Here is a 23,140-nt window from a genome sequence, read left to right as displayed (position 1 = left end):
CTAAGCTGACAATCAAATGTGAGCTCCCTTGTAAGTAAGTTTCTGTCTCCCTTGCAGCTTTTAAGATTCTTTCTTTGTCTCTGATGTTTACCATTTAAATTATAATGTGTCTTGGTGTGGGTCTTTTTTAATTCATTTTGATTGGGACTCTGTTTCCTGAATTTGAGTGACTTTTTCCTACACACGATTAGGGAAGTTTTCTGTCATTATTTCTTCAAACAGATTCTCTGTTCCTTGCTTAGATTCTTCTTCTGGAACTCCTGTAATTCATATGTTGTTATTTTCATGTTTTCTCAAAGATCTCTTAAATTCCCCTCCTGCTTTTTAATTGTTTTAACAATTGCTGCTCTGAATGGGTTTGTTTTTCTACCCATGTTTTATTTGCTGATTCGGTCTTCTGCTTCTTCTAGCCTACTATTGATTTCTTCCAAGGTATTTTTATTTTATATGTCATTCTTCATTTCTACTTGATTCTTATTCATGTTTTTTACCCCCCTCTCTCCTTTTTTTAATGCTGGTATAGTTCTCATTAAGTTGCTTAATCTCATTAAATTGCTTCTATTTTTCATTAAGTTGTTTGAGTACCCTTATAACCATTACTTTGAAATCTTTATCTGACATAATGCTTGCTTCCAGTTTATTTAGTTCCTTTTCTGGTGATTTCTCCTTTTCTTTCATTTGGGGGTTGTTTCTGTGTCTTCCCATTTGCGCTGTCCCTTTGTATTGTTTCTGTGTATTAGATTAAACTGTTAAACGCCCCAGTCTTTGTGCAGTGTCTTATGTCATAGATGTCCTTTTGTACCCAGTGGTGCAGTCTCTTAGATCTGATGACTTTGATGCTCTAGGAATGACCCTTGTTTGAGTTATTTGGGTTCTCAGGTTGTAATTGGGTCATGAATGTTATCCCATTTTTTGATGGAATCTGTTCTCAGCATGGCTGATTGAAGCTCACCTCTTTATCACATAGTCCAAGCTCTTATGGAGGTGCTGGCAGAACAAAACTAAATATAACAAAGCAAAACATGAAATAAAATAGAAATGTTCACAAAACCCCTACAACAACATCAAAAGAAACCACAAAATAAGAGAGAATTAGGAAAGAGAAGAGAGAGCAAGAATGATAGGAAAAAAAGGACAAAATGAGAAAAAAACAGAAGAAAAAGGATTATGAAAGAACAGAAGTGTAATAAAGTAAATAAGACAACAGAATAGAGGAAGACTGTATAAAAGAAAGAAGGAAGAAAAAAATTTAAAAAAATATATATTTTATTGATTTTTACAGAGAGGAAGGGAGAGGGATAGAGAGTCAGAAACATTGATGAGAGAGAATCATGGATCAGCTGCCTCTTGCACACCCCTCCTCCCCCCCTGGGGATGTGCCCACAACCAAGGTACATGCCCTTGACCAGAATCGAACCTGGGACCTTTCAGTCCGCAGGCTGACACTCTATCCACTGAGCCAAACCGGTTTCAGCACAGAAGAAGAAAATTTGAAGAGGAAGATAGAGGAGAAATCAATAAAGAAATATAAAAAAAGAAAAAGAAAAAAACTGTCTTCTTTTGGCTTTCAGCAACCTTTTTAAAGCTCCAAGCATTCCGCAGTTTTTGTCTGTGTCCACTACTTGACTGCACACAGGAGGGGCCAGGCTGCCCTTAAAGCAGGTTTGTTAACAGGACTGGGCCAGCAAACTTCCCTAGGTTCTCCAGGCTCTGCCTCCTCCTGCCTTTGTCTGCTAGCTAGCTGTCGATATTAATCACTCAAAAGTCTGTTTCTGAAAGGGCTTTAGGGGGAATTCGGAGTATGTATAGACTTCTGGGTTTCCTGTGTGAGGGAGGTGCTGTTCAGATTTCAGGGAAAGTGGTGTATTTCCCTGTCCTAGAGCTACTCCTTTCAGAGAGACCCAGGCAGAGTATTATAAGTCTGCCCTTGGCTAGCGGAGATTCCTGTAAGCAGTCCAGTGGAATCAGCTGGAAACTTAGAGTTCCTATCACTTCTCCCATGAGGGGGAAGCACCACACAGGTTCCCACCGCCAGTGTACTTACTGATGCTTCCTGAGACTGTTCAAACATGTAGACTTGGCCTCTGTTGCCATCTCCTCTGCAAAAGAGGTGATGGCAGAGTGTGGCAGTCAGGGCTCCGGAGGTTGTGGTGGGCTATATCACCTAGGGTGGGTTTTTTTTTTCTTTTTCTCCTGAGCTGTGACTTCTGGAAGAGGCTATTTGGGTGTGTGTGACTGAATACAGGGCTCACAGCTGCCTTTATTCCACATCTCCCCCCAATGCTTTCCACCCCAACACTATCCCTCAAGCAGAGGCTAGGATGAGTAGCTGTTAATGAAATTCTTGCTGTGTTCTGGTTTAAGAAAAAGAAAGAAAAAATAAACAAACGAGGCTTTCTCTCAAAAGAGCTCTGGCCTACTAAGCCCAGCCTGGTTTCTGGGCCTCCATCTTCTTAGAAAAATCCTCTCATAGCCGAGCAATCCCTCCTCACTCTTGACTTGCTGCCCCACAAAAGCTTGTCAGCCCTTCTCATGACCTCTCCCTTCCTCCCAGTCTCCAGGTGTTTTCCTTGATACAAATCTCCTCAACTGGACCTCAGTAGGTAATTTCAGGTGAATGTTCCCCAATTTACTTTTATTTCCAGTCTGGCCCTGGGAGGAAGTGCAAGAAAGGTCTGCCTATTCCTTCCTTTAAAATCTTGCTCATTGCTTGTAAACGATTGGAAATTGTTTGCTGAGCAATGTTTAATATTTCTGCAAGTTGTTTCTGAGTTTGACATGCATCTTCATCCAATAATGCTTGTAATTGTTGGTCTTCAAACATATTTGGTTGACCTGGACATTCTTTGTCTTTTCCATTGAAAGCATCACTTTTAAAGCGTTCACAAGTATTTTGAGATGGAGCACGTTCACCATAAGCTTCCCGAAGTATATGATAACTTTCAGCAGCACTTTTCTTCAAAACAAAATAATGAATTAAAACTTCCCACAAATGCTCTTTTTTTTGTCACAAAATTTGACATTTTTAAGTGTAAAAATATCTATGATATTAACACCTTTAGAAGATTTGACATATGAACGTTTGAAGCTTGCTGTCAATACAACAAAATAGCATACATTTCAAATCGCATATATATCAACATATGTGTAATTCCATCTACTGGAAAAAATCTGCATTGTTAACTGGTACACCTGGTAGAATCAATCAATGAGTGTATAAATAAGTGGAACAAGTCGATTTTTCTCTCTCTCCTTTCATCTTGCTCTCTAAAATTAATAATAAAAGGGCCTCATTTTAGAATTATTATAATTATACAAATAAATTCTTTAAAGTCAGATATCCCAGCATCATTTTTTTTTAAAAATCCCACCAGCAATATAAAAGTGTTAAATCTGCCCAGCCAGCATGGCTCAGTGGTTGAGCATCAGTCTATGAATAAGATCACACATAGTTCCACTCCCAATTAGGGCACAAACCTGTGCTGCGGGCTCTATCCCAGGTGGGGTTATATAGGAGGCAGCCGATCGATGCTTGTCTCTCATCATTGGTGTTTCTATCTCTCTCTTCCTCTCTGAAATGAATAAAAATATATTAAAAAAAATAAAAGTATTAAATCTAGATCCAAATAAGATTAATCACTATTTCATTAATGTCCTTTTTAGTCTATTTTAGGACAGTTCCCCTTTCATATGTCTCTCCTCTCTATTTTTCTCCCCTCTCTGTCTCCTATGTGTGTGCATAGTTTATTGAAGGAATTTGATAATCCAGGAGTTTCCTACAGACTGGATTTTGCTGACTTGTAGGTTGAGCATTAGTTATGCTTGTATATATAACATATATATACATATATGGGATATATGTGTATATGTATATGTAATGAAAAGTATATAGAAGGCATTTAATAAATGGTAGTTAACAATAATGCATTTTCCTCTCATCAATAAATATATATAGCAAATGTAACTTTGTCAAAATCTTTATAAGAAAACTTTGTAAAGAGAGCTTACTAATCCATTTTTAAAAAACCACTTAACTCAAAATTATTGATATTAAACAAGGCATTTTAATTGTGGGGAAGTCATCGTTTGTCATACCAAACATAGTAGAATGGATCCAGATACAGGCAAATGAAATAGTACTAGGATTAAGGAAATCCTATGTATTAATATGGAATACTTCCCCAGGGTACTGTTAATTGAATGTACTATTGAGTAGTATAATACAATTTATGTAAAACAGATGAAAAATATGTATATGTGATTTGTATAAAGGGGCAGAATAACAAATCCTATATGTGTAAATTACACACACACACACACATACACATATATATATATAGCCTCTGGGAGGAGCTGGTGGACTAGAGCATAGGAGTAAAAGGGACACTGAAATTTCAGAATTTGCAATCATGTAAATATACCTATTCTTCTTTCCCTCATTAAATTGCACTAAAGTTTTGATAGAATTCTGATTTCATTTTTTAAATGTATAACATCTTTATTGAGATGTATTTCACATACCATCAAGTGTACCCATTTGAAGTGTACAATTCAGTAGTTTTTAGTACATTTACAGAATTGTGCAACCATCATGACAATCAATTTTAGAACATTTTTATCACCTAATTTATTTTATTTTATTTTATTTCTATTTATTTATTTTTAAATATATATTTTATTGATTTTTTACAGAGAGGAAGAGAGTCAGAAACATCAATCAGCCACCTCCTGCACACCCTCTACTGGGGATGTGCCTGCAACCAAGGTACATGCCCTTGACCGGAATCAAACCTGGGACCTTTCAGTCCGCAGGCCGATGCTCTATCCACTTAGCCAAACCGGTTTTGGTTTATCACCTAATTTAGCAGTTTCTTTCCATATCTCTCCAAGTCCCCTAGCTCTTGCCAACCACTGAAACCCTTTCTGTCTCTACAGATAGATCTATTCTGCATATTTCATATAAATGAAATCAAATAGTATGTTTTTTTGTGACCAACTTCTTTCTCCAAGGATAATGTTTTTGAGCTTCATCCATATCGTAGCATCTGTCAGTGCTTCATTACGTTGTGTTGTAGAATACATTTGTATGGGTATACTACATTTTATTTATCCATTTATCAATAATTCCAGACATTGGAATTATTTCTACTTTCTGGCCTTTATGAGTTACAGAGAACCGGAATAAATCAAGCAATGCTCAGAGAGTTTGGAATCACACTTTATTCACTGGTGGGCTCAGAGAAAATGAATTCAAATTCTAAGCAGAACTACAAGCAGAACTTCCCTTTTTATTAAAGAGCCAGCCCTATGTGCTTGGTGGTTATCTCGCTAGTGGTCTTGAAAACAACATTGTTCTATCCAATTAGAAAATACACCTGGAATGGCATTGAGAGCATGGGCGTACCTAGTCTCTGGCCTATAAGGTCAGACAGCTAAATTTATCTTCCTCATTATTCAAGCAGGCTAGAGCAGGCTGAAAAGCAAAGTTATTATTACTATTTTTTTTTTTTTTTTTAAATAAGAGGCCATCTAAAAAAATAGCAGATAATTCCGAACAGTAGTTTTACAAAATAGGGGTTAGCCTTCTCACTCGGGTTACAGAGATCCGTGCCTATAGTGTGACTTAACACAATTTTTGCCATAAGTTGGAAACCACCTATATAAGCACCTACATCACTCACGTGGATCACATATACAACAGTAATGAAGTGACACAGTAAAATTAAAAGATAACAATTCCTGACGTTTACTTGTGGTAAATAAATAATAAAAAACGTAAAGCACATATGTACACATATCGAAATGAAGGAACTTTTTTTCCTTTATTTTTTTAAATTTCTTTACTGATTAAGGTATATGTGTCCTTATCCCTCCATTACTCCCCCATCCACCCCCACTCATGCCCTCACCCCCGTTGTCTGTGTCCATTGGAACTTTTTCTTAAACAAATAAATGGGAGATGGCAACGTAACCACGAAATGCCGTACGTCCAGTTTGACGTAACCCAAGGACTGCCTGTAATGCTGCTTTGAACATTTGTGTATAAGTTTTTGTGTAGACATGTTTTCTCTTGAATATATATAACTAGGAGTTGAATTGCTGGGTAATACGGTAACTGTTTATATAAATCACTTTTGTAATTATTTAATTTACTATTGATAGTTTAGAAATGGAGCTCTAGTGAGAAAAATCTAATCTACACATTGTTTTCAAATAAAGGAAAAAATTTAAAATATAGTTAATATTGCCCTGGTATCTGAAAACGTAGTAATTAAACATGAATTTTTATTTTGCCTTTTAAAAATATTTATAGCCTATGATTTATTTTTAGGTACAGTAATTATGTGCCAAAGAGTTAAAAATCCAATATTGCAAGACTCAGAAGAAAGCTAGAGGAGATTGTGATAATTCGAGATTTGAACTTTGCCAGACACTCAGTGGGACATAATTTAACTGAAAGTGGATGGAAGTGGTTCTGACAAGACATCAGGGATAGGACCATGATGTCCCTAGTTAGGTCTAGGAATGAATAAGACTCATATTTTTATGAGTTGTCTGACAGCTTGAGAGGCAGAGAAGAATAGTGCAGTGGTCATGGCTTTTTCTCTAGCCTTTCTCTTTCACATCCTTACATAAATTCTCCATGAATAAATTATCACCTAAACAATTTATTAAAATGAAAGAACTTACATTTTTTCATTGTATGTGCTTTCTTATTGGGCAAGCAATTTCAGCATACTTTCTGTTATTGGTTTATTAGCTTTAAAAAATATTTTTATTGATTTTTTCCAGAGAGGAAGGCAGAGGGAAAGAGAGTCAGAAACATCGATGAGAGAGAAACATCTATGAGAGAGAAACATCATGAACATCGATGAGAGAGAAACATCTATTAGCTGCCTCCTGCACATCCCCTAGGGATGTGCAGGAGGCAGCTAATAGATGTTTCTTTCACCTACTGGGGATGTGCCCGCAACCAAGGTGCATGCCCTTGACCAGAATCGAACCTGGGACCTTTCAGTCCGAAGGCCGACGCTCTATCCACTCACTGAGCCAAACCGGTTAGGGCGATTTATTATTATAGCTTTTGAAAATATATTTTTGTTGATTCCAGATAGGAAGGAAGAGAGAGAGAGAGAAACATCAGTGATGAGAATCATTGATCATCTGCCTCCTGCATGCCCCCTACTGCAGGGATCTAGCCTGCAAACAGGGCATGTGCCCTTGACTGGAATCGAACCAGGAGCCTTCAATCTGTAGGCCGACTATTCACTGAGCCAAACTGGCTAGGGTGGTTTGTTAGTTTTTAATGTGTTTCACTGGGCTTGTGCTTCTCTCATCTTGATTTCCATATGTTTCATTCATCTAAGAATGGGTTATCACTATACTTGTATCCATTCTATCATAAATCTGCTGGTCTCTGCAGAGAAGTCTGTGATAGTGATTCTGTCAAAACTTGATAAGGCTAAAAGACAATCTCTGCAACAATTAAAATAATTTTCAGCAGTGTGTATAATATCCCATTTTTAAAAAAATATATATTTTATTGATTTTGTACAGAGAGGAAGGGAGAGAGATAGAGAGTTAGAAACATCGATGAGAGAGAGTCATTGATCAGTTGCCTCTTGCACACCCCCTACTGGGGATATGCCCGCAACCAAGGTACGTGCCCTTGACCGGAATCAAACCCGGGTCCCTTCAGTCCCCAAGCCGACGCTCTATCCATTGAGCTAAACCGGTCTCGGCTAATATCCCATTTTCATAAGGGGGGAAAAGTAATATGAAGGGGACATTGACAACTTTTTGGTATACAGTTATAAAATAGCCCCTATCCTTAAGAAACATTCAGATACTTATAGTAGAGGTAAGCATAGAGTTCTCATTTCATATGTAAAATACCTTATCAAGCTTAAGTGGACTCAGTTTAGGTTTAAAAACAGATACACTGGACCAAGGCTTTTTTTTTTTTTCTTCATGTGTACAAATATTTATTTATTTATGATATAATAAATCTTTATTGTTCAGATTATTACAGGTGTTCCTCTTCCCCCACCCTCCCATAGCTCCCTTCCACCTGATTCCCCACACCACCCCATGCCCTTACCCCCGCCACTGTATTCATCCATAGGTGTAAGATTTTTGTCCAGACTCTTCTCGCACCCTTCAGACCCTCTTCCCCCCAAGAATTGTCAGTCCACTCCCTTTCTATGTCCCTGATTCTATTATATTCACCAGTCCATTTTGTTCTTCAGATTTTTTTTATTCACTTGATTTTTAGGTTCACTTGTTGGTAGGTATGTATTTGATGTCTTTTTGTTGTTCATAATTTTTATCTTTACCTTTTTCTTCTTCTCTTCTTAAAGAATATCCTTCAGCATTTCGTGTAATCCTGGTTTGGTGGTGATGAACTCCTTTAACTTTTTCTTGTCTGTGAAGCTCTTTATCTGACCTTCAATTCTGGATGGTAGCTTTGCTGGGTAGAGTAATCTTGGTTGTAGGTTCTTGCTGTTCATCACTTTGATTATTTCTTGCCACTCCCTTCTGGCTGTATAATCTCTGTTGAGAAATCAGCTGACAGTCATATGGGTACCCTTGTAGGTAACTATCTGTTTTTCTCTTGCTGCTTTCAAGATTCTCTCTTTGTCTTTTTCCCTTGGCATTTTAATTATGATGTGTCTTGGTGTGGTCCTCTTTGGAATCCTATTGTTTGGGGTTCTGTGTGCTTCCTGGACTTGTAAGTCTGTTTCTTTCACCAGGTGGGTGCCGTTTTCAGTTACTATTTCCTGAAATAGGTTTTCAGTATCTTGCTCTCTTCTTCTGCCACCACAAAAATGTGGATGTTGGTACGCTTAAAGCCGTCTCAGAGGCTCCTTACACTATTCTCACGTTTTTGGATTCTTTTTTCTTTCTGCCTCTCTGGTTGGGTGTTTTTTGCTTCCTCATATTCCAGATTTTTGGTTTGACTCTTGGGGTATGTTGATCGACAGTTGAGTTTCTATAAATTCTTTATTTCAGACAGTGTATGCTTAATTTCTGACTGGTCCTTTTCCATTTTTTTTTTTTTTTTTTTTGCATTCTTATTTAGGTCCTTGAAGGTCTCACTAAGCTTCTTGGAGGTCTTATCAAGTTTCTCAGCAGTTTTTTTTTTTTTAAATATATTTTATTGATTTTTTTTTTATAGAGAGGAAGGGAGAGAGATAGAGAGTTAGAAACATCGATGAGAGAGAGTCATCGATCAGCTGCCTCTTGCACACCCCCTACTGGGGATGTGCCCGCAACCAAGGTACATGCCCTTCACCAGAATCAAACCCGGGTCCCTTCAGTCCCCAAGCCGACGCTCTATCCATTGAGCCAAACCGGTCTCGGCTCTCAGCAGTTTTTAGAAGATTTTTGAGTAACCTTATAAATGTGATTCTGAACTGTGTTATCCAGTAGTTTACTTTCCTCCATCTCTCCCATTTGTGACATGCTTCTGTGTCTCCGCATTTTGGTTGCCTCCCTGTGTTGACTGAGTGGCTTTGTGTGGTATGTGTCCTATAGGGGCCAGTAGCTCAGCTTCCCCAGTCACCTGAGATGGTTGCTCTTGTCACACCCCTTTGTGGGTTGAGTGCAGAGTCTTGGTGTAATTAAGCCTTGATTGTTCTTGGTACACTGGAAGGAACTGATCTCCAGGCCAATTGGCTGTGAGGACCCACAGTGTCTATAAAGGAAGAACTGCTGCGCTGGAGATGCGCCTTGTTTCAGTGGGGCTTTGGTGCTCACTGACTCCGTCTTCCGAATATGTCACTTATGGGTGTGAGGATTTGAAACTGACCACTAGGAACACTGGCTTCTGGAGCTCCAATGGAATGCAGTTCAGCTACTGTCTGAGGCAACTCTGCAGGAGCTACAGCAAGAGCCACAGTCCTCTCCTCCCTCCTTGGAGCTTGGAGGCTTTGGAGCTGTCTGCACCAGGTTGCAAGTTTGCTAGGTTATAATGTACTAGAGAAGGCCATTCATATGCAAAGCCATTGCTTGGAGCTTGGGTGTGTTTGTAGATTGTGTGGGGTAGAGTCTCAGTGTGTTTTAGGTTAAGGCGTGGCTAACAGTGATGGCTGTCCTCAGCCATCTCTACCTCTCTCACCATGTCCCTGCATCTCCCTGTGTCTAGTGCCCCTGCACAGCATACAATTATTCTTGCTCGCAGCTCTGCAAGCAAGCCACTCTCACTTTCCAACCCGATGGCAGGCAGTTCAGCTTCTCTCCAGAAACTGGATTTCAGAGAGATTGGGAGCTTGTCTGTCTCCAGGTTGAAGAAAGCAACGCCCTCCGCTAGCCGGGATCCGCTGTCCGCCTGTATCGCGCGTGCCCTCGTACCTCAGTTTTTGAGCACTTGTGCCCTGAATGCTGCTTTCTCTTTCAGTCTATTTGTAGAGCTTCCACCCAGCCAGCTTTCCCATGGTTCTGGGTGATAGACGTTTTGTCTTTTAGTTGTACTTTTGATTTTTCACAGAGAGGAAGGGAGAGGGATAGTTAGAAACATCAATGAGAATCATCAATCAGCTGCCTCTTGCACGCCCTCCACTGGGGATGTGCCCGCAACCAATGTACATGCCCTTGACAGGAATCGAACCTGGGTCCTTTCAGTCTGCAGGCCGATGCTCTATCCACTGAGCCAAACCGGTTTTGGCTAGTTATAGTTTTGAAATTGTTGTGCATGGCAGCAGTTTAGGTGTGTTTTCCTATGCCGCCCATCTTGGATCCCCTGGACTAAGGCTTTAATGTTAGTAAGAGTTAGTTGAATGGGGGAAGATGAAAGTAGGAAACAGAAGAATTTTAAGTGTAGAAAACAAAGGTAAAGGCAGGGTGTGTGAATCAGTTCACTGGCCTCTAAGCACAAGTTACTGATTATGTTGTTGAGGAGTGTCCCATAAGAAGAAGCTGGAGAGGTGCTTTAGTATAAGTAGGGTCAAATCATGGAAGTTTGGTGTGCCATGTTGACCTTAAACTGAATGCTGTGCATAGTGGAAATTATTAAGAAAATGATAACATTCTCAACTTTTTGGTTTAGGTAGGTTATTTTTGTCTTTGAGTGCCTATTCTGATATTCTAATCTTTTTGAAGGTCAAAACTGTGTTTATTGATCCTAGAACAGTACCTGGCAAATATTTAAGTATTCCCTAAAAATGTTAGTAAGGCAGTATAGTTGCATATAGCAGTTTGAGAGCTTGGGCTCCTGCACAGTTCTGAATCTTGATGCCACCATTAAATAACTCTGTGACCTTGAGCATATTTCTAAACCACTTAATTTTCTTATCTAGGAAATATAAAGAACAGCAGAACCTACCTAATCAGATAAAGTGAGTTTATATAAAGCACTTAGAATAGTGCTTGGCTCATATTAAACACTATATAAATATTAACAGTTATTTCTTTTATGAATGAAAGATACAATACAAACTAGAGCTGCTAAGAGCTTGATCCCAGAGCATATGCAGAGTTACATAGTAAAGGATGGAGTTAAGAAATATTCAGAAACACAGTTGGATAGGATGTGGTAAATAAGGATTAGAAGGAATTAAGCTTACTTCCCTGATAGGGCTTTAGGTTTTCTCTCCAGGGTTCCTGTCCCTTCCACAACACTCAACACACACACAAAGAGTAACTAGTAAATGATGACTAATTTATTCTAGTTAGTACAGGAAATTTAAGGCCAGGAGATGAAGTCTTTGGTAGGTTGAGGAAAGCATTGATGAATTGTGGCACATCCTCTTTTGGATTTTTGTTTGGTTTTTCCCTGGTTCCTATTCTTTTTCTTTAAAAAAATTTTTTTTTTAAATTTAATAAATCTTTATTGTTCAAATTATTACAATTGTTTCTCTTTTTTCTCCCCATAGCTCCCCTCCACCAGCTTCCTATCCCACCCTCTGCCCTTATCTCCCCTTAACTGTCCTCATCCATAGGTGTACGCTTTTTGTCCAGTCTCTTCCCACACCTCCCCCTTTCCCTTTCCCCCAAGAATTGTCAGTCCACTCCCTTTCTATGCCCTTCATTCTATTATATTCACCAGTTTATTCTGTTCATCAGATTTTTATTCCCTTAGTTTTTAGATTCACTTGTTGGTAGGTATGTATTTGTTGTTCATAATTTTTATCTTTACTCTTTTCTTCTTCTTCCTCTTCTTAAACAATACCTTTCACCAGTTCATATAATACTGGTTTGGTGGTGATGAACTCCTTTAACTTTTTCTTGTCTGTGAAGCTCTTTATCCAACCTTAAATTCTGAATGATAGCTTTGCTGGGTAGAGTAATCTTGGTTGTAGGTTCTTGCTGTTCATCACTTTGACTATTTCTTGCCACTCTCTTCTGGCCTGCATAGTTTCTGTTGAGAAATCAGCTGACAGTCATATAGGTGCTCCCTTGTAGGTAACTAACTGTTTTTCTCTTGCTGCTTTCAAGATTTTCTCTTTGTCTTTTGCCCTTGGCATTTTAATTATACTGTGTTGGTGTGGTCCTCTTTGGATTCCTTTTGTTTGGGGTTCTGTGCGCTTCCTGGACTTGTAAGTCTGTTTCTTTCACCAGGTGGGTGATGTTTTCAGTTACTGTTTCGTCAAATAGGTTTTCAGTATCTTGCTCTCTCTCTTCTTCTAGCATCCCCATAATTCTGATGTTGGTATGCTTGAAGTTGTTCCAGAGGCTTCTTACACTATTTTCAACTTTTTGGATTCTTTTTTCCTTTTGCTTTTCCAGTTGAGTGTTTTTTGTTTCTTTGTATTTCCAATCTTTGACTTGATTCTTGCGTTCCTCTAGTCTGCTGTTGGGTCTCTATAATATTTTTTATTTATTTAAAAAATATATATTTCATTGATATTTTACAAAGAGGAAGGGAGAGAGATAAAGAGTTAGAAACATCGATGAGAAAGAGTCACCCATCAGCTGCCTCCTGCATGCCCCCCACTGGGGATGTGCCCACAACCAATGTACATACCCTTGACCAGAATCAAACCTGGGACCCTTCAGTCCGCAGGCCGACACTATCTACTGAGCCAAACCGGTTTCAGCTGTATACAATTTTTTTTTTTTCTTCTGTCAGTGTATGTTTAATTTCTAGTTGATCATTTCTCATATCTTTGAGGGTCTCATTAAATTTATTGGCCATTTCTAGGAAATTCTTGAAAAACCTTATAACCATGGTTTTTAACTATATATCTAGTAGTTTACTTTTTTTCTATTACCTTCATTTGTGACCTGTTTCTTTGTCTCCACATTTTGGCTGCTTCCCTGATTTGCTGGAGTGGCTTTGTGTGCTAGATGTCCTAGCAGGGCCCAATGGCTCAGCCTCCTCAGTTACCTGAGGTGGATACTCTTGGTGTGCCCCTTTGTGGACTGTGTGTGCAGTCTTATAGTTAAGCCTAGATTGTTAGTATCACTGTGGGGAGTTGACCTCAAGGCCAATTGGCTGTGTGGATCAGCTGTGTCTCCACTGGGAGAGCTTCTGTGCTACCCTTGGATGGGGTGGAGTCTAAGAGCTGAGCAGACAGCCTTGGTTTCCTCTCAGCCCTGCCTTATGAGGCCCCTGTTTCTCAATGTCCTGTGGAAATGGCTGCACACACCTCTGAGAGAAATCTGCCCAGAGTTTTGCCTATTGCCAGAACGAGTGAATATTTAAAGTCTCTCTCGGAACTGGATTTCATTGCAGTCAGGAGGTTTTTCCCCCCTCCTGAACGAGAAAGCTAGCTCGCGCTTGCTGCCTGCCCCTCTCTGAGAGCTGCGAGTAAGCTAGTCACGTATTCAGCCACCTGCCCTTTCTATGCTCCCCAACTGTGTCCTCCACAGCTACTCTGAGTCTCAGGGTCCTTTTTTTTTTTTTTTTTAATAAATCTTTATTGTTCAGATTATTAGATTATTATAGGTGTTTCTCTTTTTAATTTTTCCCCCCCATAGCTCCCCTCCACCCGATTCCCCACCCCACCCCATGCCCTTACCCCCCACTGCAGTCTTCATCCATAGGTGTAAGACTTTTATCGCATCTCTTCCCACACCCTTCAAACCCCCTTCCCCCTGAGAATTGTCAGTCCACTCCCTTTCTATGTCCTTGATTCCATTATATTCACCAGTCCATTCTGTTCTTCAAACTTTTTATTCACTTGATTTTACAGTAGTTTCACTTGTTGGTAGGTATATATTTGATGTCTTTTTGTTCATAATTTTTATCTTTATCTTTTTCTTCTTCTTCCTCTTCTTAAAGAATATCCTTCAGCATTTCGTGTAATCCTGGTTTAGTGGTGATGAACTCCTTTAACTTTTTCTTGTCTGTGAAGCTCTTTGACCATCAATGATACCTTTGCTGAGTAGAGCAATCTTGGTTGTAGGTTCTTGCTGTTCATCACTTTGATTATTTCTTGCCACTCCCTTCTGACCTGCATAATCTCTGTCGAGAAATCAGCTGACGGTCATATGGGTACTCCCTTGTAGGTAACTAACTGTTTTTCTCTTGCTGCTTTCAAGATTCTCTCTTTGTCTTTTTCCCTTGGCATTTTAATTATGATGTGTCTTGGTGTGGTCCTCTTTGGAATCCTCTTGTTTGGGGTTCTGTGTGCTTCCTGGACTTATAAGTCTGTTTCTTTCACCAGGTGGGGAAAGTTTTCTGCCATTATTTATTCTAATAGGTTTTCAATATTTTGTTCTCTCTCTTCTTCTTTTTGTTTTTCTGGTTGGGTGTTTTTTTTGTTTAATCGTTTGACTCATGGAGTATGTTGATCGACAGTTGAGTTTCTGTAAATTCTTTATTTCAGACAGTGAATGCTTAATTTCTGACTGGTCCTTTTCCTTTTTTTTTTTTTTTTTTTTACATTCTCATTAAGGTCCTTGAAGATCTCATCAAGTTTCTCAGCAGTTTTTAGAAGATTCTTGAGTACCTTATAAATGTGGTCCTGGACTCTATATCGTCCTGTAGTTTGCTTTCCTCCATTGTCCCCTTTTGCAACATGCCTCTGTTTCTCTGCATTTTGGCTGCTTCCCCGTGTTGATGGAGTGGCTTTGTGTGGTAGGTGTTCCACAGGGGCCAGTAGCTCAGCCTCCCCAGTCACTGGAGGTGGTTGTTTTTGGTTCACCCCTTTGTGGGCTGAGTGCAAAGTCTTGGTGTAGTTAAGCCTTGATTGCTCTTGGTACCCTGGGAGGAATTGTTCTCCAGGCCAATTGGCTGTGGGGATCTGCTGTGTCTATAATGGAAGAACTGCTGCGCTGGAGACATGCTTACCATGCAGGACTTGTTTCAGTGGGGCTTCGGTGTTTACTGAGTCTGCCTCTTGAATGTGTCAGTTATTGATGGGAGGAGTTGAAATCTGTGTCTCACAGTGACCACTATGTTCCCTGGCTTCTGGATCTCCAATGGGGTGCAGGTCAGCTACTGTCTGAGGCCACCCTGGAGGAGCTACAGCAAGAACTACAGTCCTCTCCTCCCTGCTTGGAATTTGTACATTATGGAGCTGTCTGAACCAGTTTGCAAGTTAGCGGCAAGTTAGCAGAGATAGTGAAGGCTATTCATATGCAAAAGCTATTCATATGCTTTGGGCTTGGGTGTGTTTGTAGATTGTGCAGGGCAGAGTCTTAGGGTGTTACTATGTTAGGGAGTGGCAAACAGCAATGGCTACTGGTCAGCCATCCCGCACCTTCAACCACATCTCCACGTCTTGTGCCCCAGCACAGCAAACAATTATTCCTCTGTGCCGCTCTGCAAGCCAGTCACCCTCACTTTCCGACCTGATGGCAGACAGTCCAGTTTGTTTCCGTAGGAATTTGGGTCTCGAGCTTCTCCCTTTCGGGTTGAAGATAGCAGTGCCTACTGACAGCCGGGATCCGCCGCCAACCCATATAGTGCGCACCCCCGTACCTCAGTTTTTCAGCATTTGTGTACTGAATGTTCCTCTTTCTTTCCATCTGGTTGTAGAACTTCCACTCAGCCAGCCATCCCGTGGCTCTGGGTGTTAGATATTTTGTCTTTTAGTTGTAGTTTTGAAATTGTTGTGCACGGCCGCAGTTTATGTGTGTTTATCTACGCTGCCATCTTGGGTTCCTGAAAAATATATGCCTGGTGCTGTTAGGTGTGGAGACGTGAGAGCAGTGCTGCCAGGAGGATGTGTCTCAGTGGCCTTTTATCTTTCCTTCTAATTGTAGAATTTCCACTCAGCCAGCTTTCCGGTGGTTCTGGTCGATGTCCACTGTCTTCCCGTTGCAGTTTTGAAATTGTTGTGCGAGGCAACAGTATAGGTGTTTTACCTATGCCGCCATCTTTGTTTCTTCCTCTTTCTCTTTCTTGAAGTCTATTTCTTGGACTCCTTTTGAGTCCTTTTCTTTACAAGTCAGAAACATAAGAAGGACTTACGACCACTTTGACCTATTTTCCTTCCTTGCCTCCTTTTCTCTTTCTCTTTCTGTCCCCTCCCAAACCCCATTATTTTCCTAGCCTCTTTTTGCCACAGTGGGAGACTTGAGAATAGATGTGCCTTCCTTGTTTGGCCTGGTTCCAGACTAGTTTGGTGTTTCACAATTCCCAGTAATAAGGAAAAAATAAATATGTTTTTCTTAGTACCAGCAGTTATTCTCTTGTGCACTTAAATTTAACTTTAAAAGGTTTAATTCTGTTCTCATGTGATATTGAGAAAGATTTGAATCTAGCTTTTGAAGCAAGTTTCTATAATCTTTTTTGTTTTAGAAACCAGCTAACTCTTGAATACAGCTTGTCTGCTAGGCAAAAGGAGTCTTTTAGTTCACTATTAGGCTGGTGAAGTTCACCTGAGCCAAGGGTTCCAAGCCAGAGTTGTGCTGTTTATTAGAGTAGTGGGGCTGGAATATCATGAGAATCTGAGAAGGAGCAACCCTTCTTTTTTGTTTTTCTTTTTTAAATATATTTTTATTGATTTCAGAGGAAGGGAGAGGAAGAGAGAGAGAGAAATATCAATGATGACAGAGAATCATTGATTGGTTGCCTATTGCATGTCCCCCACTGGGGATCGAGCCCGCCCTTGACCGGAATTGAACCTGGGACTCTTCAGAGTCCGCAGGCCGACTCTCTATCCACTGAGTCAGATCAGCTAGGGCCCTGCTCTTTTTTTGAAATCTTTATTTTAATATAGTAGTTTTTAACCTTTCTGATGCCACGACCCTTTAATACAGTTCTGCATGTTGTGGTGACCCCCAGCCACAAAATTATTTTCATTACTCCATAACTGTAATTTTGCTACTGGTATGAGTTGTAATGTAAATATGTGTGTTTTCTGATGGTCTTAGGCGACCCTGCTAGCGGTTCTCAGCCTGTGTATTTTCGTTGCTACTTCATAACAGTAGCAAAATTACAGTTATGAAGTAGCAATGAAAATAATTTTATGGTTGTGGGTCACCACAACATGAGGAACTGTATTAAAGGGTTGTTGCATTAGAAAGGTTGAGAACCCCTACCTTAACGATTCATGTGAATTATGCATTCTGCTCTAGAATTCATCTTTGTTTGTTTTACTATACATTTTCATTTCCTTCCTAATATTTTACCTAAACTGATGCTCGGGAAGATAAAACCTTCCGTTTTCTTATGTGTTCTCCTGGTCCCCTGCATACCACCTCATTTTCCAGCTTTTAAGGATTTATGGCCGAAACCTTTTTATTAAGTGTCTCTTGCATATTTCTCATGGTGGTAGATGGCCTTTGGCTAACTGAGTTACAACTTCTTAGCCTTAACACATTAAATAATGCTTCTAAATCCTGATTATAAATAATTTGTACTAAAAGCTTTTCCATTGTAAAAAATGCAAATATTCTGTGGAATTCCTTGTCTAGGTAGTCATAAGAAGGTAATAGTCAATGTTTATTGTGATTTTACTATGTGCCAGTTTCTGTTCTCACCCCTCTAATCTATCATGCTATTTAATTATGCAGTGATTTAAAAATAAATGATTTAAAAATAAATAACTGATCTTATGGAACTCATGCTACATTACTATTATTTATAATTAACAGATTTCAACACTAAACTTGCACAATGTCTTTGAAACCAAGAGTTGTAGATTTTGATGAAACATGGAACAAACTTTTAACGACAATCAAAGCTGTTGTCATGTTGGAATATGTTGAAAGAGCAACATGGAATGATCGCTTCTCGTATCCTTTCAGTGACATTGATACATGGTCTTCTATTGATAATGATATTATATTGATAAATATATCAATTAACATGATAAATGTTCTAAAATTGATGCACTTGTTCAAAAGTGAGAACAGGTTGAAACATAAATGGGAGAATATTCCAGTGTTCTTGTATTACTGTATACATTTCCAAGTTCATCACCTATATGTAGCAGTCATTAATCTTTGATATCCTTTCATTCAACTTATATGCCAGGTTTTACTTTAGGGGATCCATTTGTGAATAAAATACACTACTTTCTGTTCACTCTACTAAGTGAAACAAACAATAAACATATTAAAAAAATCTAATGCCAGTGCTTCTAACAGGGAGTGATAAATACTGTGGAGAAAGTAAAGCAGGATAAGGGCCATCAATTCCAAAGGAGACTAGCCAAGAAATGAAGAGAAGGCTGAGACTCACAAGGGTAGCAATGAGAGAATTAGGAAAGATCACCAAGAGCAAAAATGTGTCATTAGAGACAAGGCTAAGATCATCTACCCTTGTGTTTCCAATTATTGTGTACTGATGCAAAAGCTGGCAGTGAAGAAGGCTGAGAGGAAAAAAATGGATTCATTTGAAATATGGTGTTGGAGGATAGCTCTGTAGAAACTTGAATTGGAAGAAAGACAAGTGAGTCCAAGAGCAAATTAAGCCTGAAACATCTCTGGAGGTAAAAATGAAAAAAATGAAACTGTCCTATGTCAGACATTTCATGAGCAGGCAGGGTTCTTTGGGAAAGCTAATAATGCTGGGAAAAGTAAAAGCCAGCAGGAAAAGGGAAAGACAAAAATGAGTTGGATTGATTCCATAAAAGAAGCCACACGCATGAGTCTGCAGGAGCTGTGTGGGGGATATCACTCATTCATGAGGGGGTAGAAAGCCAACTCAACAACACAACAGTGGTGTGGAGAATGGTTGAAGTACATACATGAGTGGCTCTTTTGGAAGGGATATCAAGGAAGGCCTTTTTGAGGAGGATGATAATTGAGGATTGGCTGGAACAAAGTGAGGGAATAAGTCCTATAGATATCTGAGGGGAGGGACTGAGACAGAAACATGTTTTGTTTTATTTTAAATATATTTTATTGATTTTTTTACAGAGAAGAAGGGAGAGGGAGTTAGAAACATTGATGAGACAGAAACATCGATTCAGCTGTCTTCTGTATATTTCCTACTGGGGATGTGCCTACAACCAAGATACCTTGGCCCCTCAGTCTGCAGGCTGATGCTCTATCCACTGAGCCAAACTGGGTAGGGCACCATGTGTTTTTTTTTATTGGGTTGTCTATATCTGTGAATTTGGAGTTGCGTATGAAGAAACAAATATGAGGTTTCCCATTCTAAAACCTGGTGTCCTGCATTTCTACATGATGGCAATCTTAAAAAAAAAAAAAAAGTATTAATGTGTACAGTATATGATTACTTATATAATAAGTATATTTATTTGTATAATAAAATGTAATTTAAATAGTATCATGTATATAAGAGCCACACTGCAAACCTAGCACTTTGGGTATAAACTCTGGCACCAAGAAAAAAAACCCAAATATTAAAATACTTTAGCTTCTTGGGATTTGAGAGGTTAAGAGATCTCTGGGAATCCTTTGCTATAGGTTATGGACTGAGTTGTGGACAGCAGTCTTAACAACACTGCCTAGTGTTTGCCAGGGGCCATAGTGGGGTAAGCATGGGGATAACATATGTACATTGAAATATGTATACTGTCAGACTCCTGTGCCACCTCAGTCTTTTACCACAGGAAATAATCACATGTGTCACATCTCAGGGTGAAAAGGGGGGCAGGGTAGAGGCCTGGGTTTTGGGTCCAAATAGTTTGGCAGTATCCTAGGGTCCTGAAGGAGGACTTGAGGACTGGATGGACACTGTAGGATCAGAGATTCTTTCTGAAAAAAAGTGAGGTGAGAAGTATTCATAATGTGTATGGAGGTTCGGAGTTTTTTCAGGCTCTATGCTGCCTCTCTAGCAATCTTATGGGGCTAAAGGATGGGTACTTTTAAGGCTATTTGAACTAAAATAATGAGCAGAGAGAGAAGAAATTGTTGATTACAAAAAAAAGGGAAAATGAATATAATATAGAAAAGAATAGATTTGTTCTTCATTATTGTACAGAATATACAGCTTAATTGGTTGGTTTGTAAATGGTTTTGAAATAGCTGACTTACCTGGAAAGTCAGTTATTATTTTTAAGATGTTTATTGTTTGGTACCTCTAAGATGGACTAGTTATTCTTGACCTGATCATGGATTTTCTTCTGCTCCCCTTAAAATAATAATAAAAAAAATCTACAAAAACAGTAAATTAAAAGTAATCTCTCACTTTAATTTGTAATTAAGAAAATAAAGGGCTGTGTTACTAATTGTCCCAAAGTAGAATTTTCTCCATTTCCCTGTTATTTTGCCCAAGAATATATGATTGATTTCTGACCTTAAGTAGAATTTTAAATGCCATAAAACCTTAATATATATTTTTTTATTTTTTTATTTTTAAAAAATATATTTTATTGATTTTGTACAGAGAGGAAGGGAGAGAGATAGAGAGTTAGAAACATCGATGAGAGAGAGTCATCAATCAGTTGCCTCTTGCACACCCCCTACTGGGGATATGCCCACAACCAAGGTACATGCCCTTGACCGGAATCGAACCCGGGACCCTTCCGTCCCCAAGCCGACGCTCTATCCATTGAGCTAAACCGGTCTCGGCAAACCTTAATATATTTTGAAGATGAAAAATGCTCCTTGAAAACTGTGTACTGCCATATGTATTAATACTTGGGGGTGTGTGAAGTATAATACATATGTGGAAAAGCTTGTAAGATATACATGTAGAGTTCAATAAATAATTATAACACCTGTATAATCACCACCCAGGTTGGTTAAGAACTAGAACACTGCCAGCATCCATCAACTCCACATCACCACATGCCACAGTATAACTACCTATATACACAACCTTAAACAATATTGGTTAATTCTTTCTGTGTTTTGAACTTTATATAAATAGAATTGTACTATATACATTTGTCATTTTTTTCAATTAGTTGTTCAGTTAATTTTTTACAAATGACCTTATAAAATATGCATTATTAGTCCAGTTTTGCAGTTAAGAATATTGTGGCCCAAAATGGGTAAGATGACTTACTGGTATTGTAGGATAGAATGTTAGGGTAAAAATGCCCAAGTTTTGCAGTTGGCATTAAGGAAGCTTGACTGCCAATCGAAGTTAGGAAAGCTTTTTTCTGTAGTCATCTCTGGTTGGTGCACCAACAATACTTTTATTCTATGTTTCTAAATTAAATCAAACCAATATCTGATGTTGATGCTGATTCTAGTTAATGGTTTTTATTTTATTTTTTAAAAATATATTTTATTGATTTTTTACAGAGAGGTAGGGAGAGAGATAGAGTCATCGATCAACTGCCTCTTGCACGCCATGCCCCCTATTGGGTATGTGCCTGCAACCAAGTACATGGCCTTGATCGGAATTGAACCCGGGACCTTTCAGTCAGCAGGCCGATGCTCTATCCACTCAGCCAAACCGGTTTTGGCTAATTAATGATTTTTACATATTCATTTTTAAATGTGGCATTTTATTCTTTAGAAATGTCAAACATCTCTTCATTATAAATAAAAAAAATTTTTGTTTGTTGTCTTATTATTTTCAATGTTAAGATAATTTTTACTTTTATCACCATTTCAAAACTCATTGTGACCCACTACACACTAGGATTAATAGAGTTAAAACTCAAAATTAAGTCCAAATATAGGAAGCACCTTTTAATGGAGAAAAATGAATTAAATAATTTTGCTGCTGGCCAACACTATTGTGGTTGTAACAGTTCAGAGCTTTTGCTCTGGAACAATTTTGTTTTTGACTGAGAATTTTTAAGTGAAACGTTCATAAACAGGAATTTTTATATTCCTGAAGAAAGATTTAAGGAAAAGATAACTTTGGGGAACTGAATGTTTAAATCTGACCTCCAGATATTTCTTGCTTTTTGACTTTTAAAATATGCTTTTCTTGATTTTTTTTTTTTTTTCATTTTTTAGAGAGAGAGGAAGGGAGAGGGAGATAGAAACGTCCATGAAAAAGAAACATCAATGTGGATTGGCTGCCTCCTGCACAGCCCCATCATTTTTTGTCTTTTAAAGTGTCTTGAAAAATGCTCTTCTTGGGTTGTTTTTCCTAAGGCCTAACATTTCCATTGAATATTTGAATAAGTTAGAGAAAAAGAACATATTTAGGAATATATTTTAGGCAGTTGAATAAAATTAAAAAATGGTTAACTGAGATGAGTGAAATATTAATTTAAAAATGTTGTTAAAAAGGTGAGTCCAGCCAAAACTGGTTTAGCTCGGTGGATAGAGCATCGGCTTGCAGGTTGAAGGTTCTTAGGTTTGATTCCTGCCAGGGGCATGTACATTGGTTGTGGGCACATCCCCCGTGAGGGGTGTGCAGGAGGCAGCTTATTAATGTTTCTCTCTCATCGATGTTTCTGGCTATCTGTCCCTCTCTCTTCCTCTCTGTGAAAAAAATCAATGAAATATATTGAAAAAAAAAACTAAACAAACAAACAAAAACAGGTGAGTCCATTAAAAAATTGGAGCATCGTATCATACACCAGAAGGTGGCGGGTTTGATCCCCTCTCAGAGTGAGTGCAGGAGGCAGCCGATTCATCTCTCTCTCTCCCTCTCTCTTCCCTTCCTTCCTCTTTCTTAAATCAATAAAAATATATTTAAAAATATATGAATACATTCTCACTTATATTTGTAATGAAAAGGGAAAGTAGCCCTAAATTGCCTCCCCTGCAGAAAAAAAAGGTAAGCCCTATGTTGTGAATTCTTATAGTCAATTTTGTGTACATGTACATGCAATAGATATATTGAGAAAACATTTGAGCCCATAATTATCATATGGTGAATTTATGGAATTGAATAATTTTATTTTTTAATAGGTTTTTATTG

At 38.7% G+C, this 23,140-nt stretch overlaps 1 protein-coding gene across 4 annotated transcripts in view; it reads left to right on the top strand.

Moving 5' to 3' along the window:
• Positions 1-23,140, top strand: part of CUL2 (cullin 2) — a 102,948-nt gene that overhangs the window by 10,578 nt on the left and 69,230 nt on the right. For 2 of the 4 annotated variants that reach the window (XM_084876837.1, XM_084876835.1), the window contains exons 2-3: positions 4,693-4,765; positions 17,989-18,129. In XM_084876837.1, the coding sequence (XP_084732963.1) occupies positions 18,011-18,129 (119 nt within the window). In that variant the 5' untranslated portion in view covers positions 4,693-4,765; positions 17,989-18,010. The remainder of the gene's footprint in view (positions 1-4,692; positions 4,766-17,988; positions 18,130-23,140) is intronic. The other 2 variants (XM_084876836.1, XM_084876834.1) reach the window with 1 other exon arrangement.

The sequence above is a fragment of the Pipistrellus hanaki genome (assembly GCF_964339955.1).
Source record: "Pipistrellus hanaki genome assembly, chromosome: 1".
NCBI classification, from domain to species: domain Eukaryota; kingdom Metazoa; phylum Chordata; class Mammalia; order Chiroptera; family Vespertilionidae; genus Pipistrellus; species Pipistrellus hanaki.
This window is presented reverse-complemented; position numbering and strand designations above follow the sequence as displayed.